The 19,308-nt window shown below is 46.0% G+C and overlaps 2 protein-coding genes across 6 annotated transcripts in view; both read right to left on the bottom strand.

Annotated features, from left to right (window-relative positions):
• Window positions 1-19,308, bottom strand: part of VSTM2A (V-set and transmembrane domain containing 2A) — a 115,519-nt gene that overhangs the window by 58,793 nt on the left and 37,418 nt on the right. The window lies entirely within an intron of this gene.
• On the bottom strand, window positions 10,212-11,676 carry LOC115084637. The gene is made up of 2 exons (XM_029589762.1): window positions 10,942-11,676; window positions 10,212-10,840 (listed from the first exon to the last, which is right to left on the bottom strand). Exons 1-2 carry the CDS (start codon window positions 11,648-11,650, stop codon window positions 10,716-10,718), a joined length of 834 nt encoding a protein of 277 aa, XP_029445622.1. The 5' UTR covers window positions 11,651-11,676; the 3' UTR covers window positions 10,212-10,715.

Below are 19,308 nucleotides of genomic sequence, written 5' to 3' on the forward strand. Positions count from 1 at the left end.
CTACCACCATCTGGGGGTTAGCTACTGGTCCCTGGAGCCTCTCTACTGCTGTATCTAGAGCTTGCCACTGTGCCGGTATCACACCTCCTGATGGCCCGGACCTGTGGAGCTCCTCCCCACAAGCTTTAACAACTCGTGACTCGGGCCAAGGGTCCACATACTCACAAATCATAACAGATTGCCAAGTTCATGGACCCGGCAGAGGTATCAGCTCTCCAAGCCATTCCTGGCCTGGCACAATGGATCAGCGAACAGCAGAAATTCTTGGAGTCCCTGGCTACCGCCAAACACAACCTGTGCTCTTGTTTAGACGCCACCGTGACCGCCACAACCACATCTATCAAGCTCAATGCCTCTACCTCTTCACCGGCTTTCTCGGCTGACTGTGCCATTGCCAGCACCTCCACGCTTCTCAGGAAACCCTTTCATTTGTCGGGGCTTCCTGAATCTCAATACATGCATTTCTGGTTGCAGCTTGCATACTTCCCAGATGTGATCACCAAGACCACGTACATTCTGGCCCTCCTGGATGGCAAAGCTCTGGCATGGGCATCACCTCTTTGGGAATAGGCAGATCCTGCCCTTCTGGATCTTCCAGGGTTCTTCACCCTGTTTTGGTCTGACTTTGAAGACCCCGGCCAGCATGCCGCCTCTGGGTCGATTCTGCTCCACTTTCAACAGATCTCTCGCCCTTTAATAGACTATGTCATAGAGTTTTGAACTCTTGCGTCTGAGTTGCATTGGGACTCCGAATGTCTGCGCTCAATCTTCTTGGATGGGTTGAGTCCTCACATAAAGGACTAATTGGCTGCTCGCGAATTGCCCACCTCCTTGGACTCTCCCATTGACTTTACTGGGCGCATTGACTGTCGATTACAAGAACGTTCTCACGAGTCCCGAGCATCCCGGAAACCGGCTCTTGGACCACACTGAGCTCGTCTTTCCTCCTCCCCGAGACTGACCAGTCCACCTATCTCTACAGAGGAAGATCCCATGTAAATGGGTAGGAATAGACTCTCTCCGAAGGAATGCCATCGTTGACAGCAGTCTGGCCTTTGCTTGTACTGTGGCCAGTCCGGGCATGCCATTGCCTCATGTCCCGTCTGTCCGGGAAACTGCCTGGCCCAGGTTCTGCTGGAGGTCTCCTTCTAGGCCTGACTTCACCATCCACTCCGCTGACTGTTCCCGTGTCCATTCGGATGAACAACCAGGAATTCCACACCTTAGCCCTGGTGGACTCTGGGGCTGGAGGGAACTTGATCTTGAAACAACTCACCGAGCATCTATGGATCCCCACTATTCACTCTCCGGTTCCTTTATTACTCTCATCCATCCGTAGAGAACCACCACCTGGGGAGGTCACGCACACTACCGCTCCCATCCAGCTACGCACTGGAACCTTATAAGTGGAGACCATCTCATTCCACCTCTTGGATAAGGCCATTCACCCGGTTGTTCTGGGGTTACCCTGGCTTCAGCAGCACACCCCACAGTTGGACTGGACTAACCTACAGCTTTCCCAGTGGGGCTCGGCCTGTCATCAGAAATGTTTTGAGTCCATTACACCTTTACCCTGCATGACGACCGTACCTGCTCTACTCAGTCTGCCACCACAATATGCATTCTTTGCCGACGTCATCTCTAAAAAGTCCGAAGACACCTTACCACCTCATCGCTCCTACAGCTGTGCGATTATCCTACTGCCCAATACTGAGCCTTCACGGGGTAGGACCTACCCTGTCTCTCAGACAGAGACCCAAGCCATGTCAGAATACATTCAGAATACATTCAGGAAAATCTGGCTAAGGGGTTCATCTGACCTTCCAAGCCTCCAGCAGGGGCAGGGTTCTTCTTCGTAGGAAAGAAAGACGGTTCACTGCGTTCCTGCATTTATTACCCTCTGCCACTCATCTCGGAGCTTTTTGACAGGCTTCATGGGGCCAAGATATTTTCTAAATTGGACCTCCATGGTGCTTATAATTTGGTCCGGATCCGGGAAGGCAATGAGTGGAAAACCACCTTTAACACACGTGATGGACTCTTTGAATATCTGGTAATGCCATTCTGATTGTGCAACACACCTACGGTATTTCAAAATCTGATGAACGAAGTATTAAAAGATATGTTGTACCAGTGTCTCGTCATATATCTTGATGACATCTTAGTCTTCTTTCAAGACATTCAAAGTCATCGCCGGGATGTCTCCTAAGTTCTTCAATGCCTACGAGACCATCAACTTTTCGCCAAGCTCGAGAAGTGCTCGTTCGAACAAGAGTCTGTTCCTTTCTTGGGTTATATGTTATCCAGACAGGGATTTAGGATGGATCCCCAGAAACTGAAGTGCATCCGTGATTGGCCTCATTCCTCGGCTTTGCCAATTACTACCGCTCATTTATTCACCATTATTCCACCCTGACTGCTCCACTCACAGCCATGACGTGCAAGGACACCACCTCTTCTCAGTGGTCACTGGAAGCCATGACCACCTTTCAGGATCTCAAGTCGGCCTTCCTAAAATAACCATGTCTCTGATACCCGGACCCCACACGTCCGTTCATGGTGGAAGATGACGCCTCTGACGTCGGAGTTGGGGCGGTGCTGAGTCAGTTCTCCACTGCCCATAAGCTCCACCCCTGCTCATTCCTTTCTCAATGTTTTACACCTGCCAAATGAAACTACAGCATTGGGGACAAAGAACAGTTGGCTATTAAATTGGCTTTTAAAGAATGGCAACCTTGGCTTGAAGGGGCACAACACCAGATTATGGTACATGGACTATAAGAATATCCAATACCTGCACCAGGCCCAACATCTGAACAGCTGCCAGGCTCGCTGGTCTCTCTTCTTTACGAGATTCAACTTTGTTCTACGATACCGCCAAGGAGATAAGAATGGTCGCACTGATGCCCTCTCTCGATCGTTCATAATTGAGGATCTGCCAGATACCCTGCGACACATTATTGATCCCACAAGGGTCATTTTGTCAGCCACCTTTCCTGTGCCTCCGGGTAAGACAGTGGTTCCTCGCCCACTGTGGCCAAAGGTTCTACGATGGGCACACAACTCATTGACCTCTGAGCACCCAGGTCAGTCCAGGACTCTCTCCACTCTGCAACGCTACTTCTGGCGGCCTACCATGCGAAAAGATACCCAAGCGTATGTAGAGTCCTGTTTCTAAGTGCTCCCAGCACAAATCTCCAGCAGGGAAACCATGAGGACTTCTACAGCCACTCCCAATTCCCAGTGAACCCTGGACCCATATCGCCACAGATTTTATCATGGATCTGCCCATCTCCAACGGAAATAACACTATTTGGGTCACTGTCGATTGCTTCTCTAAGATGGTACATTTCGTGGCTCTACTTGGTCTTCCTACGGCACCTCAGTTGGCCAAATTGTTTGTTAAACACGTGTTTCAGCTCCATAGACTATCCAGACATATCCTTTAGGACCGTGGGGTTCAATTTACCACTCGCTTCTGGAAGTAATTATGTTTGAAATTTCCTTGGATTTTACCTTGGTTTACCACTCTCAAGCCAATGGTCAAACCAAGAGAACTAACAGAACGCTTAAGCAGTTCCTGCAAGCCTACGTGAGTCTGTGGCAAGATGATTGGGCTAGCCTTTTGCCCTGGGTGGAGTTTGCACTGAATTCCATGTGTCCTCTTCCACGGGTTCATCGCCTTTCCAACTGGTCTACGGATGCCAAACTTTGCCACAGCTTCCACTCCTGCTGTCCATCACCTCCCCAGCAGTGCAGGCAACTGCCCAGAAACTACATCAACTGTGGCAAAGTACCCAACGGTTGCTCAAAAAGGCTGCTCTGAGTTCAAAAAAGGCTTTCAATGCCCATCACCATGCTGCACCCCAGTTTCAACCTGGAGATAAGGTATGGCTCAGCACTAAGTTCATTCGTCTCAAGCTGCCCTCAGCTCGTTGTGCCCCCAGATACATTGGACCCTTTCCAGTGTTACGTCGTTTGGGCCCTGTTACATATCGGCTTCAGTTGCCCTCGTCACTCAAGATACACAACGCATTTCACGTTTCAATACTCAAGCCTCTGGTTCTCTCTGAATTCTCCAAGAAACCACCCAACCCTGTTCCGCTGCCTTCTGAAGCCGATATCACCTACCAAGTCCGGGAGGTCTTGGATATCCAAAAGCATGGAATAAAATGGGAATGCCTTTTGTCGTGGGAAGGGTTTGGCCCTGAGGAGAACAGCTGGGAACCCATGGCTAATATCTTAGACAAGGACCTTCTGCGACAGTTCCATATCAACCATCCTCACAAGCCCAAACCCCCAGGGAGGGACCTTAAGAGGGGGGGTACTGTTATGCCTGTCAGTCGACCATGAGTACTCACGTCTTGCACTGCTCTCCTGCCCTCCCAGGGGCTGCTCGCTGCGCAGGCCTGTCTGCATCGCTGCATCCCGCAGGACTTCCCTCGGCAGCATGGATGCCACCACTTCCTGCTCCGACGCTGGGACTTCCTAGGCATGTGCGCACATCACAGGCCCCGCCTTTGAAGCCTCTTCAGCATCCTGCTGTGATGACATCATCAGCCTCTCATATATAAGCTCCACCTTCGCGCCCAGCAAGCTGACTTTGCAACAAGTTCCATCTTTGGACTGAATTCCTGCAGATTCCTGAGACATCGCCTGCTGCCTCGCCCTTGGACCCTGTCTAGCACCCACTCCTCGGAGGTCAGTGTGCGCTTCCTCGGGGACTCGCTCCCCTGGCCTACCCCGCTCCTCAGGCTGGCCCTGTGCCTCTTGGGTCCTACTCTGCTTTGGCTCCACCTACTCGAGTCTCCACCAGAATACTGCAGCAACCTGCAAGTTCCTCGTCTGGCCTCCCCTTTCCTCGGGGCTGCATCTGTAACCTCATCAAAGACTGGCTGTGCTTGCTCACTCCCCAAGCTTCTACTCAAGAGAACTACCTAGTCCCGCCCAGCTCCTCGGGGCTGTACTCCAACTTGTTCCTACCTGTCACCTGTCCCACTCCTCGGGTCAGTCTCTTGCTTCATCTCTGCTAATACTGCGCTCTCCGGGTTCCTACCTACATCAGCAGCTTGGGTCGGGACCGGACTATCCCACCCATGGGTGGTCTACATTCCTTCCTATATCCATCACGCTGCAGCTGCGCCCTCTTGGGGTTGACCTCCCGGAGAACCTCCTACAGCCTACCACCCTGCATGGGTTAGCTACTGGTCCCTGGGGCCTCTCCACCGCTGTGCCTAGAGCTCCCCGGTATGCCGGTATCCCACCTCCTAACGGCGCTGACCTGTGGGACTCCTCCCCACAGACTGTAACAACTTGTGCCTCGGGCCAAGGGTCCACATACCCAGAAATCATAACACTGAAAACAGAATGTAACTACAAACAAAAAATGCACTTTGAAATCTTTGTATGCCAATGCCAGAAGTCTAAGAAGTAAGATGGGAGAATTACAGTGTATAGCAGTGAATGATGACATAGACTTAATTGACATCTCAGAGACATGGTAGAAAGAGGATAACCAATAGCATAGTGCTATATTAGGGTACAAATTATATTGCAATGACAGAGGGGAGTATCTTGGTGTCGGGGTGGCACTTTATGGTCAGGATGGCATAGAGTCCAACAGAATAAAGATCCTGCATGAGACTAAATACACAATTGAATCTTTATGGGTAGAAATCCCTTCTGTGTTGGGAAACAGAATAGTGATAGGAGTATACTACCATCCACCTGTCCAAAATGGTGAGCCAATGAAATGATAAGAGGAATTAGGTGAGCTAACCAAACATAGTGCAGTAATAATGGGAGATTTCAATTACCCTAACATTGACCGGGTAAATGTAACATCAGGACATGCTAGAGAGATAAAGTTCCTGGATGGAATAAAAGACAGTTTTATGGAGCAATTGGTTCAGGAAACAATGAGAGAGGGAGAAATTTTAGATCTAATTCTTAGTGGAGCACATGATTTGGTGAGAGGTAATGGTGGTGGGGCCGCTTGGCAATAGTGATCATAATATGTTCAAATCTGAATTAATGACTGGAAGGAGACAGTAAGTAAATCCACAGCTCTAGTGCTAAACTTTCAAAATTGAAACTTTGATAAAATGAGAAAAATAGAAAAAAATGAAAGGTGCAGCTACAAAGGTAAAAGTGTGCAGAGGCAAGGACATTGTTAAAAAATACCATCCTAGAAACACAGTCCAGATGTACTCCACACATTAAGAAAGGTGGAAGGAAGACAGAATGATTACCGGCATGGTTTAAAGGGGAGGTGAAAGAGGCTATTTTAGCCAAAAGATCTTCATTCAAAAATTGGAAGAAGGATCCATCAGAAGAGTATTAGAAAGCATAAGCAATGGCAAATTAAATGTAAGTCATTGATAAGACAGGCTAAGAGAGAATATGAAGAGAAATTGGTTTTGCGTGCGCTGTCCACCTCGGCCCGCGCACAGGACTGCTCACTTCGCTAGCAACTCTGCAGGTCATGGGTCGGCCTCCCCAGTGGCAGCCACGAGCTCCTCCAGGCATCAGCGTCCCATGGCGGCAGTCACCAGGCCTTCCACTATGCACCAGGATTCACGCCAGAGTTCGGCGTCCTCCGTGGCGTCAGCTACGCCCCTACGCGCATGCGCGCGCGGACCGCTCGGTCTCTTGTAGGGCCAGGGGCGGATCCTAGCTCTGCGGCGCGTCCTGATTGAACATACAATATAAGGAAGTCCCTGCCTGCACTTCCTTGGCACTGTATGTGTACTAGTTTGCCTCCGCGTTCACAGTCTTGTTCCAGTCTTGTTCCAGCGTCCTACTGTTCCAGTGTCCTCCTATTCCAGCGTCCTTCAGCTCCAGTGTCTGTCTGTCCTGTCTCCCCAGGTAGTACCTTCGGACTGACTCTCTGGTACTGACCTCTGCCTGCTCCATTGACCATTCTGCTCGCTGCCTGGATCTTGACCTCTGCCTGCCTTCTTGACCTCGTCTGACCTCTGGAACCTGACCCCTGCTTTGTTGACTACTCTCAGACTGATTCCTGGTATCGGACCCCTGCTTTGGCTGACACTCCTCGGACTAATCCTCAGAACCTGACCCCGGCTGTTATTGACCACGTCTCTTGATTCTGGCTTTTCCCCTTGCCTTGTCATTGCATACACTGTACTGGTCTTCTTTAACACTCCAGACCTACAGCCTAGTGACCGACTGCGCTCCCTTGCTGCTTGTGGGCACACCTCTCTACTACCTCTCCGGGAGACCCTGCGAGGCCCACCTAAGTCCAAGCGGCCCGGGTCCCTATGGGGGAACCACGGGCTTCCAGTGGTGAAGCTCTTCCTAGCCTATGTCTCCTCCTGTGCTCTGTCCCCTGGGGGCAGGTGCTTCCTGGTCCCCACCAGGGAGCCGTTCTACACTGCTCCAGGACAAGGGTCCACCTTCAAGTGCAACAGTTGGCCATAGAGGCAAAAACTCACAATAAAAACTTTAAAAAATATATCCAAAGCAGAAAGTCTGTGAGGGAGTTGGTTGGACTGTTGGATGATCAAGAGGATACAGGGGCACTTAGAGAAGATATACCTTAGAGAAGATATACCTTCTCCCATTGTGTCATATTCTAGCTACATTGGATGTTCAATTTAAGATCTACGCGGATGACATCCAAATCTATGTCCCATATAAATCTTCTTGGGCTGAGACTATTTCATTGTGTAACCTTTACGTTAAGACAATTGAACATTGGCTAAGCCATAGTCGGCTTAAACTCAATGCTAAAAAAACAGAACTTCTTCTTTTGAGCGTACTAGATAACCCTACAAATGGTCCTCCACCTCTGGTTACTCTAGGTAGCGAGGCAATTAAAGTTAAGAAAGTCGCCCGCAATTTGGGAATAGAAATAGATACAAATCTTTCCTTATCGCACCATGTCTCCACTTTAGTAAAAAATTCATTTTTTAAGCTACACACCTTAAAAAGATTAAAACCTTTACTCTTCAAAAGTGATTTTCAAACAGTTCTTCAATCTCTCATTTTTGCTGGTTTAGACTATTGTATAGTCTATTTTTGGGCCTTCCAGATTCTGCTATAAAGCCATTGCAGCAAATACAGAATTCTGCGTCCCGTTTATTAGTAGGACTGCCAATGAGACATCACATTTCTCCCATTTTGTATAAGCTACACTGGCTTCCAATTAAATTTCGTGTAAAATACAAAGTTCTTTCTCTAATTCACTCTTTAATCCATGATCCAGATTCAACTTGGCTTTGCACATCCCTACGGTCATATAAACCGGCGAGACACCTTAGATCATCATCTCAATATCTGCTTGATGTTCCTACAGTTAGACTGGCGAGACTAAATATGACTAGAGAAAGAGCCTTCTCAGTGGCGGGACCCTTGCTGTGGAATTCACTGCCTAACACTTTAAGGCAAATTACCAGCCATAGTGAATTCAAGAAGGCTGTAAAAACTCATTTATTTAAGATCGCATTCGGTGATCTTGACAATTTGAACACCTAACTTCAATAAGATACATATCATACACTTCTATTGATTGCCTGATTACACATCTACCAGTGCTCCGGTCTCTATTAGTTACAGGCTTCTAAGGCTTATTATTTTGTTTTTTCTGGCTTTTTACTTGTTTTGTTAAAAAAATAGTATAGTCTTACTTAAAGGAGTAGGGATTATAATGATACACTGTATTTTTTTTCTTTCTATTTTCTTTTTTCTTCTTTTATTTTATTTTTTGGTTTTAATTTATTTTATTTTATAGTTTTATTTAAAATAAATTTTGGTTATTTTTGTTTTCTTATAATCTGTATTTTTGTAAACCGTTTTGGTCAAATTTGTTTGAAAAGACGGTATAGAAATATTTTTAAATAAAATAAATAAATAAATATGGCCATCGTGGAATAATTAAACAATTTCTTTGTTTTGGTATTTACTGAAGAGGATGCTGGAGAGATATCTGCTCTGGAGAAGGTTTTCATGGGTGATGATTCAGATCAACTGAACCAAATCACAGTGAACCTGGAAGATTTGGTAGGCCTGATTGACAAATGAAGAGTAGTAAATCACCTGGACCAGATAGCATACACCACAGGGTTCTGAAAGAGCTAAAAAATGAAACTTCAGACCTATTTCAATTAATTTGTAACCTATTATTAAAATTATCTGATGTACCTGAAGACTGCAATATTGCCAATGTAACCCCTATATTTAAAAACCGATCCAGGGGTGATCCTGGAAACCAAAGACTGGTAAGCCTGACTTCAGTGCTGGGAAAAATTGAGGAAACTATTATAAAGAATAAAATCACAAAACATTTAGACAGACATGGTTTGATGGGACACAGCCAACATGGATTTACCTAAGGGAAGTCTTGCCTCACAAATTGCATACATTTTTTTGAAAGAGTGAATAAACATGTGGACAGAGGTGTAATACGATGGGTTAAAGAATGCTCTCAGAACAAGCATTATGCTGTCCTGTTATATTTTGAATTTGGGGAACTTGTTTCTCAAGCAAAGAGCTGTGTCAGCATACTGGAGCAAGCTGTTTTGCAAGAAAGTGGCTGGTTTGTGTCTGAGACCTTAACCTAGCAGGAAGAGGGATGCCTGGTCAGCAGTTCTCTCTTGAAACGGGAAGTTCTCAGGCTCGCTTGTCTGCACATGCACTTGTTTACAAAGTCCTATAAAAGTTCAGGGTTCTCCGGTGGGAGGCTGGAGCCTCACCTGTGCACTGATGAGTGGTGCAGGATCTTTCCCGTTGAAGCTGTGTGCTCCTGTTTTTCGGTCACACCGGGGTTCCCCGACCTGATAAGTGGCAGGATGCTGATTTGGTATGTATTATAGTCATGGGAAATGACGTATGTGTGCTGTAAATAAAGCTATATTTTATTACTATATACATATCTTGTATATTACACTGTGTGTGTGTGTGGTCTGTATATCTCTCATTCGGGGATCTTGATAAGCCGGTAGATGTGGTATGTTTGGATTTTCAGAAGGTGTTCAACAAAGTCCCACATGAGAGGCTTCAAAGAAAAAATAAAAATCCATGGGATAGGAGTCCTTTTGTGGACTGCAGGTTGGTTAAAAGACAGGAAACAGAGATTAGAATTAAATGGTCAGTTTTCACAGTGGGAAAAGTAAACAGTGGAATGCCTCAGAGACCTCTGATTGGACTGGCACTTTTTTTTTTTTTTTTTTAAATCTTTATTTATCATCTTTTCAAAACAAAATACAAAGTAATTTGCATAGAATCACAAGAGATTGAGAAATTGTTCTTTACATGAAATTCTTATTTGAAATTTAAAAATTAAATATTGAAACATGACAAAATTTCACAATCTCTACCTTTCGTAGGTAACTGAGGAGGAAAAGAATAAAAGGAGAACATAAGAAACAATTTAGAAGTAAGGCTGGGTTTAAACATCAGATTCATTTACTGGATCCAGCTCTATGGGCTGCGGGGTCTGCTCTCGTGCCTCTAGAAAGGCTTGAAGTTGTTCCGGACTAAAGAACACATAAGTATTCCCCAAAAGTTTGACTATGCACCTGCAGGGGTACCTTAAAATATAGGTACCTCCTAGTGCAAGCACTTTTGGGCGCAATGAAATAAACTTTTTCCTTCGCATTTGCGTTGGTTTTGCCAAATCTGGAAAGATACGAACTTGACCACCCATAAAAGAAACATTTAAATTTTTGAAATAATTCTTCATAATTATTCCAACATCAATTTCTGAATAAAGAGTCACAAACAAGGCAGACCTTTCTGTAATTTCTTCTGTTGTTGTTTCCAGAAAATTGGTTAGATTTTCCATATCTATCCCCATACCAGGCGATATTAAGGCTCCTCTCTGTCTTAAAAAGAATATTTTTTTAACAGGCGGAACATTCTCTGGTGGTATCTTTAGAATTTCAATAGCAAATTTCTTGAAAGTCTGCAAAGGCAACTCACCCATAACTTTGGGGAAATTCAAGAGTCTTATATTTAAGTGCCTTAAGTAATTCTCTACTGACTCCAATCTTCTCAAAGACGATAGTCTTTCATTAACAGAAACTGCACTTAAATCTTGCAATTTTTTTACATCCACAGTTACCTTTGTCAAAGCCTTTTCCAGATTCGTGTGGTCAGTTTCGATCTTAGTCATTCTCTTGGAAACTTCCTCTAGTTTACAAGCCTGTCTGTCGAGCTTCGCAGCGTTCCCTGCTACCAGATCCCAAAGGGCGTCGAGCGTTACAATCGCTGGTTTTGTTAATCTCTGTGGGATAAGTGGAGAAACCGGCTCTGCTGTTCCTTCTCCGCTGGCTTCATACTCCTCCCCTCCTGTAGCCTCAGCGGAGACACGAGCACTGGCTGCACCCCCCACGTCTGCTTCGTCCCTGGGCTTGCCTCCCAACTGAGCATGCTCGAAGGAAGTTCCTGCCGGCGTCTCAGCAGGCACAGAGTCGAGCAGTAGAGCTGCTTGAATCAGCGTTTTAGGATCCGGAGGCGTCAGCGATAGTTCCCCGGGTGAGTACTGGGCTCCTTCCCCTGACTCACCAATGGGGGTAGACGTCCTCGTTACTGATGTCGGGGTTGCATACTGATAAATCAGCCGCTGCCCTTCCAAATTATCCGGTAAGGGAGGATATATCCGGATTTTCCCTTTTCTCTTATGTGGCATTGTAAAAAATCGAAGAAAAAAGGCTTAGAGGAAATTTTTAGGGAACGAGGGCACGGAGCTGCTCAATATGCGACCACACCCGCGGCCATCTTAGTTCCTCTGGACTGGCACTTTTTAATATATTTATAAATGATCTGGAAAGGGGAATGACGAGTGAGGTGATCAAATTTGCAGATGACACTAAATTATGTAGAGTAGTTAAATCTCAAGCTGATTGTGATGAATTGCATGAGGACCTTGCAAGACTGGAAGACTGGGCTTCCAGATGGCAGATGAAATTTAATGTGGACAAGTGCAAGGTGTTGCATGTAGGGAAAAATAACCCTTGCTGTAGTTACACAATGTTATGTTCTGTAGTAGGAGTTACCACCCAGGAATGAGATCTAGGTGTCATAGTGGATAATACATTGTAATTATTAGCCCAGTGTGCAGTGGCGATCAAAATCAAACAGAATATTAGGAATTATTAGGAAGGGAATGGCAAATAAAATAGAGGATGTCATAAACCCTCTATATCACTCCATGTGAGACCGTACCTTAAATACTGTGTGTAATTCTGGTCACCACATCTCAAAAAGTATATAGTTGCACTAGAGAAAGTGCAAGAAGGGAGACCAAAATGATAAGGGGCACGGAACGGTTGCCCTGTGATGAAAGACTAAAGAATTTAGTGCTGTTCAGTTTGAAGAAGAAATGACTGAGGGGGGATATGCTAGAAGTCTACAAAATCATGAAAGGACTTGAACAAGTTAATGTAAATCGGTTATTTACTCTCTCGGGTAATAGAAGGACCAGGGGGCAGTCCATGAAGTTAGCAAGTATAGTTAAGCATTGGAATTCATTGCCAGAGGATGTGGTTACAGCAGTTAGTGTAAATGGGTTTAAAAATGGTTTGGATAAATTCCTAGAGGAAAAATTCATAGGGGCGGATTTTCAGAGCCCTGCTCGCCTAAATCCACCCAAAACCGGGCGGATTTAGGCGAGCAGGGCCCTGCGCGCCGGGAAGCCTATTTTACATAGGCTTCCCGGCGCGCGCAGAGCCCCGGGACTCGCGTAAGTCCTGGGGTTCTCCGAGGGGGGCGTGTCGGGGGTGGGCCCGGTCGTCGCGGCGTTTCGGGGGCATGTCGGCAGCGTTTTGGGGGCGGGTACGGGGGCGTGGCTATGGCCCGGGGCAGTCCGGGGGCGTGGCCGCGCCCTCCGTACCCGCCCCCAGGTCGCGGCCCGGCGCACAAGAGGCGCGCTGGCGCGCGGGGATTTACGCCTCCCTCCGGGAGGCGTAAATCCCCCGACAAAGGTAAGGGGGGGTTTAGACAGGGCCGGGCGGGTGGGTTAGGTAGGGGAAGGGAGGGGAAGGTGAGGGGAGGGCAAAGGAAAGTTCCCTCCGAGGCCGCTCCGATTTCGGAGCGGCCTTGGAGGGAACGGGGGTAGGCTGCGCGGCTCGGCGCGCGCCGGCTATACAAAATCCATAGCCTTGCGCACGCCGATCCAGGTTTTTAGCATATACGCGCGGCTCCGCGCGTATCTACTAAAATCCAGCGTACTTTTGTTTGCGCCTGGAGCGCAAACAAAAGTAGGCTATTCGCGCTCCTTTTAAAATCCGCCCCATAATCTGCTATTATGGTAATTAATAAGAAAAAGTAGCTTGTGATTTATCTAATGTTTGGGTACTTGTAGGTACTTGTGACTTGGATTGGCCACTGTTGGAAACAGGATACTGGGCTTGATGGACCCTTGGTCTAACCCAGTATGGCATATCTTATGTTCTTATTTCTGTCCTTTTAGTCTCTCTCTTATCTCCTCCCCTAAGATAATTCTCTCTTTTCTCTTCCTCATTGATTTTCATCCTCCTCCTGCTTATGTGGTAAAAGTATCACAAAAATAAATACACTAGAACTGGGTCTTGCACCAGAATCTCCCATATACTAATGCAGAAAGATAGTCTGAGCCTCCATGTTTAATTAGAACCAACCTGAGTTTTAATAAACTTAGCCTCTCTAGAAAGGACCTATCAATTAAAACTATTGAATCTCCAAATGGGAGCATCAGAAAAAAACATATTTAGACATCTTCATTAACCTTTATTGCCAGAAGTCCAAATATGATTGACAGGAAGGCCTTATGTAGATAAGTGGCCTTATGTGGCAAATAAGAAGGATGTGGCCTGATGCACCATTACTTTTTCCTCCAAACAACATAAAAGTATAAGAACTGCCATTCTGGGTCACACTGAGGATCCATCAAGTCCATTATCCTATTTCCATCAGTGGCCTACCCAGGTAACAATTATCTAGCAGGATCCCAAATAGTAGATAGACCCCATGCTGCTAACATCCATGGTACGTAGGGGCTTTCCTCAAGTCTACCTGGTTAAAAAATATTATGGATTTCTCTTCCAGAAAGCTTGTCAAACATTTTTTTAAGTCCTCCTACACTGGCTACCTTTACCACATCCTCCAGCAATGAATTCCAGAGCTTAATTGTGCATTGACTGAAAAATAACTTTTTTCCAATTTGTTTTAAATGTGCTACTTACAAACCTCAAAGAGTGTACCCTAGTAGTTGTTTTTTTTAAAGAGTAAATAACCAATTCACATTTACCCATTCTATTCTACTCATGATTTATAGACCTCTATGATATCCTCCCTTAGCCATCTCTTCTCCAAGCAGAACAGCCCTAACCTCTTTAGCCTTTCTTCATAGGAGAGTCATTCCATCCCCTTTATCATTTTGGTTGCCCTTCTCTGTACCTTTTCCAGTTCAATTATATCATTATTGAGATGTGGTGGCCAGAATTGCATATAGTACATGGAGTGATACAGATTTACATTCTTCATTTTATTCTTCATTCTTTTCCTAATAATTTCTAACAGTAGGATAGCTGAATGAAATATTTATAGGCTGGAGCAGGAACCATGCTGACTCCAGTCATTCTTCATGCGAGTTTTATTAATGTAATCAGCAAACAACATAACAGTAGACTGCCTACCTTTGCAGTGTAATAACAACACAAACTTCCTAGAAAGGGTCCGTAGTGCCTTCACCTGGAGATGCTAGTGCCTCCTTATCCTAGGAGGGGTCTAATTCTTATCCTGGCCCTCAGTATCTCATCCACCGAACACTCTCTCTCTATGGTTTATAAGGTGGATCAGGTCTCTAGCCTGGTCCCACACAAGCTATGGAGGTGGAATAGGACCACGTCCTTATATACCCTCCTCTTCAGCTTGGACCTATTGGTCTGAGCTTTTTCACTCCCCCTGAATTATAAATATGGAAGTGCCTCAATTCTCCCATACACTTCTTCTGGCCTGCCACCAATTAAACCCTGAATTGGGGTACTTTTTCTGGCATTAACACCACCAGCCACCTTGCCCCTACCGTGTGTCTAGCTCCAGTCCTTCAACTGAGTCCATTGATTGCTCCGAGTGCCATTCCTTCCTGGACTTCATGTGGATATTCCCAGGTTGGGACCTCAGTAGTGTATTTTGATGGCTTCTTTGCTTCACCTCCTTCTGACTCTTCAAATAGAGTCTTTCACTGGCTTTTCTGCAGCACTTCCTTCTGGCTCTACTGCTGTGTCTCTCACTGGTTCTTCTGCAGTGCCTCCTTCTGGATCTACTGCAGTGTATCTTGCTGACTCCTCTACAGCGTTTTCTTTTGGCCCTTCTACAGTACCTCTGTCTGGCCAATCTACAGCATCTCTCTCAGGCTCCTCTGCCACTTCCTTCTCTGACTCTTCCATTGGCCAAATTGGTGCTGAATCATATAGGCCAATCTGCACTGCCTTCTTCCAGGCAGTCTGTGAAGCCTGTCTCAGGCCAAGTACAAAGTTGAAAGTTCCACCATGAGCTTCCTAGTATCTCAAGCTCAGTCCCTGCAGGATCATTCCTCTGGCACTCCTCCTACTCAGTTGCATTCTTCTCTGCAGACTCTTGCCACTCAGGGTCTATTCTGGCTTTAGCTGCTTTGCTGCTTTCAGCTCTCTCCAAATTAATGCCTGTCTGAAGGGTAGAGCTGCAGTCATGTGACTCAGTCATTTGCTGCTTCCACTTCTTTCCAGGGATTTCCCTAGAAAATCTGGTGTTTCAGGGCACTTTCTTGCAACTTCCTTTGTCCTTCCAGGAGGCTCTGAATTAGTGCTTGCATATTTAATTCAGTCATGCTTTCACTCCCCTGACAATGCAGAGCCACCGCTTACTGCTGGATGGTCATACCCTATGTACACACAAAATCTGGTAGCTTCAGTCTCTATAAAGATCACAAACTGTTTCCCCTTTTCTGTTTTTGCACAAGTAAAAGAAAGGCAAAAAACCTAGGGATGTGCAGTCTTTTTGTTGCAATTTGGGATGGGAAAAAAAATGTTAGGAAAACCCACAAAATTTTGTTTAGTTTTCCTAGCATTTTTTTGGGGGGAATAGTACTAAAAAAAAAAAAAAAAAAGCCACAATCCTGTCCCAACCATTCAAATTTAATAAAATTCAAAGGCCTCCACCCTCCACACCTCCCCCCCCCCCCAAGACTCACTTAAAGTCCCTGGTAGTCTAGCGCTGGACCCGGGAGTGATCTCCCACTCTCGGGCCATCGGCTGCTAGCATTGGCGTGCCAATGGCACCGGTAGCCCCTGTCACATGGTAAGGACAAAGGGCCACCAGTGCCATTTTGATTGCTGGCAGCCAATGGCCTGAGAGTGGGAGATCGTACCTGGGCCCCCCGCTGGACATCCAGGGTCTTTAGTTGAGTCTTGGGGAGGGGGGGTCCAGAGGGAGGGGAGCTTTTTATTTTATTAAATTTGAATGGTTGGGGTGGATTTGGGTTTAAAAAAACAAAACAAAATGGAAATGGGAAAATATTTACCAGACTGGGAGTGGACCAAAATAGCCCACCCCTGAATTGAAAAATGAAACGGGATGAAAACATTTCTATGCACATCTCTAAAAAAAACCCTGCTTGTCCAGCCACTTACTCACTGGATTTCCCTGACTCACAGCAAGTGAAGTTGGACGTCTTACATGCTATAAACATATACCTGATCTCCATATAGGCCCCAAGATCACGCTCTGTTTTAAAGAAAAATCTTTCTTTTTCTTCTGGGATCTTCTTTGAGCCAGAGAGCTTCAAATTTTAAGTAATCTGCACATCTACCAGTACTTTTCTTCTGTCCCAGCCTACTTTTTTAGGCGGGGTACCCATAAACACTTTCTGATCTTCTTAATGGAAAGTAGGGATTTTCTCTGAGACCAGCACAGAGAAAATAATCCCCAAACTGACACCATATGTAAGATAGCAGAGTGAAATCTTTATAGGTTAGACAGGAACCACAACCCAACCTTTCTTCATACAACTTTAAGTTTTATTAATGTAATCAATAAACAACATAACAGTAGAACTGCCTACCTTTGCAGTGTACTCACAACACATACTTCCCAGAGAGGTTTGCCATCCAGGCAGCTAAACTTTTTCTCCAATCAGTCCTCAAGACAAAGATTCTTTAAGTTTGAAATTATTTATTGTACAGGTAAATTCTACTTACAATTGTTGCATCTCAAATGTAAGCCCCAAGGCAAAGATCTTTGGTAACTGGAGACAGGGTAGCAGGAGAGAGAAAGGAGTCTTTTATGTTGCAGGAGTTGGTTTATGGTAGAGGTAGGAAGCATGAGGAATATGAGGCTGATTTAGCCTTCAGAAGAAGGCAGTAAGAGAAAAGGTAAAAACTCAATCGCTTCAGGGAGTTTTACAGAGCGCTGCTGGCTCAGAAGGAAGCGTAGGGTGAACTGAACTCTCGTCGAGAGCTGCTAAAGGAAACACCTCCATAAGCTGGGGGCAGGCAATAGCTGCTGAGATGTTGAACCTCCACTCACTCACTCCCTGCAGGTGCCAATGGTATGTCATCTTTCAGCACCAGGGCATGCTGTGCGAAGGCAAGTTTTGAAGCCAGCAGGAGCCAAAGATCCAGGAGACATAAGGTGACTTTCCCAGGTGTTCTGGTTACTTCTTCACCCGCAATCTCAACATAGGAAACTATACCCTTTTTCACGGACAGGCCGGACACATAAGATGGCAAAACCTGCTGCCCAGGAAGGAGATGAGAGTCTGGGGGGAAAAGGCACATATTCCCTTTCCTTCTTGATGGTATAGCTAGGGAAAACAACTCAAAGAAACAGAGAGGAGAGTCAGTGTCTGGTCTCATGCAACCATCTTGCCCCCTTTCCACCTTTTTAATGTGTAGAATACATGTAGTCTGGGCTTCCAAAATTGTATTTTTAAACACTATCCACACATGTTGTAAATTCTAAAAGGTGAATTTTAAAAGCTGGATGTGCACCAAAATCAGGATATGGGTGGGTATCTGGCACTTGCGCATGTTCACCCAATTTTATAAGGCAGCCAGATGAGAGCACAAGTACCGAAGCATGAATATTTCCCATCGGGCAAAACAGGAGTAGGGCTTGGACATTTCAGAGCAGGGCCAAAAGATGTGCACCCAAGGGACTAAGCACCTGGATGCGCGTCCAGGTCCAGTGCTGTTTTGAAAGAAGTGTAAGACTCAATAAAAAAAATTCCAGGTATCTAGTGTTTGCGGGGTCTGGGTTAGGGGTAGTGCAAGCCAACAAACCAGGGGGGTTTAGAGGGCCTAGCTGAACACTGGGCTAACTGCTGGATGAACTGGTGAAACTTGTCATCAGCTGGATGAGTGTCTGTTATAAAGTACCCTCACTTGCCTCGTTTGTAAGCTAAATTACGCTGTTCGGCAAGCACAAGCTTAAAATTAGGTGCACATATATGCCCACCTAGGCTACTTTATAACATGCATGCATATGTGTGGGCATATTATAAAACTGCCACACATATGCCCATTTGCCCACTTAAAAGTTATTGTTCCGGAGATCACGTGATGTGGTGAGCGGAGGCGGTTGTGTACAGGAGAGCTCCGGGTGCCTCGATCCGTTCTAAGTATAGCCTGCTACTAAACCGGCACAAAAACCCCTCCTAATCAGCATTTTCTTGCTTGCTAAACTCTTTTATGTCTATCACCAACTATATGCAGCGCTCACCTGCGGGTATGCCGATGCGCTCAGGGAGACGAGACAAGGACAAGGCAGGTGCGGGGGATCCTAAAATGGCGGCGGCTCCGTCGACCACAGCGGTGAGGGGCCCAGAGCCGGACCTCACGGAAAACTTCAAGGCGATCTTGATGGAGGCCCTAGATTCTAGACTTGGTGCCATTTCTACACAGATCGCGGATGTGAAATCCGTGCTAGATGAAATAAACCCTCGCTTTGAGCGCTTGGAAGGCAGGGTGAATCTCGTGGAGGACGACACACTTGCGCTCACGGGCAAAATCGCAACTCTGGAAAAACTTGTGGAAGCGCACTCCTCTAAATTAGAAGATCTAGAAAATAGGGCACGAAGATCCAACATTCGAGTCATGGGGCTACCGGAATCCCTGGTGGAAAGTAACTTGGGTAATTTTCTGGAGAGCTGGTTACCTGAGGCCCTTCATCTCCCAGAGCTCGCCCCAGCTTTTCGAATAGAAAGAGCGCATAGGCTAGGCCAACGTAAAGACGGGGATAGCAGACCGCGGATGGTAATCCTAAAAGTACTTAACTTTGCCCACAAACAACTTCTGCTGCAAGCATACCGTAAAGTCCCGGATTTGGCTT

This window comes from Rhinatrema bivittatum, chromosome 2 (genome assembly GCF_901001135.1).
Source record: "Rhinatrema bivittatum chromosome 2, aRhiBiv1.1, whole genome shotgun sequence".
Taxonomy (NCBI): domain Eukaryota; kingdom Metazoa; phylum Chordata; class Amphibia; order Gymnophiona; family Rhinatrematidae; genus Rhinatrema; species Rhinatrema bivittatum.

What these genes read in the sequence shown, in the direction of transcription:
- LOC115084637 (XM_029589762.1), bottom strand. Translation starts at nt 11,650, where the DNA reads ATGCCACATAAGAGAAAAGGGAAAATCCGGATATATCCTCCCTTACCG. An exon ending in GAATTTCCCCAAAGTTATGG is followed by an intron (nt 10,841 to 10,941) that starts GTGAGTTGCCTT and finishes TTTTTAAGACAG; the next exon opens with AGAGGAGCCTTAATATCGCC.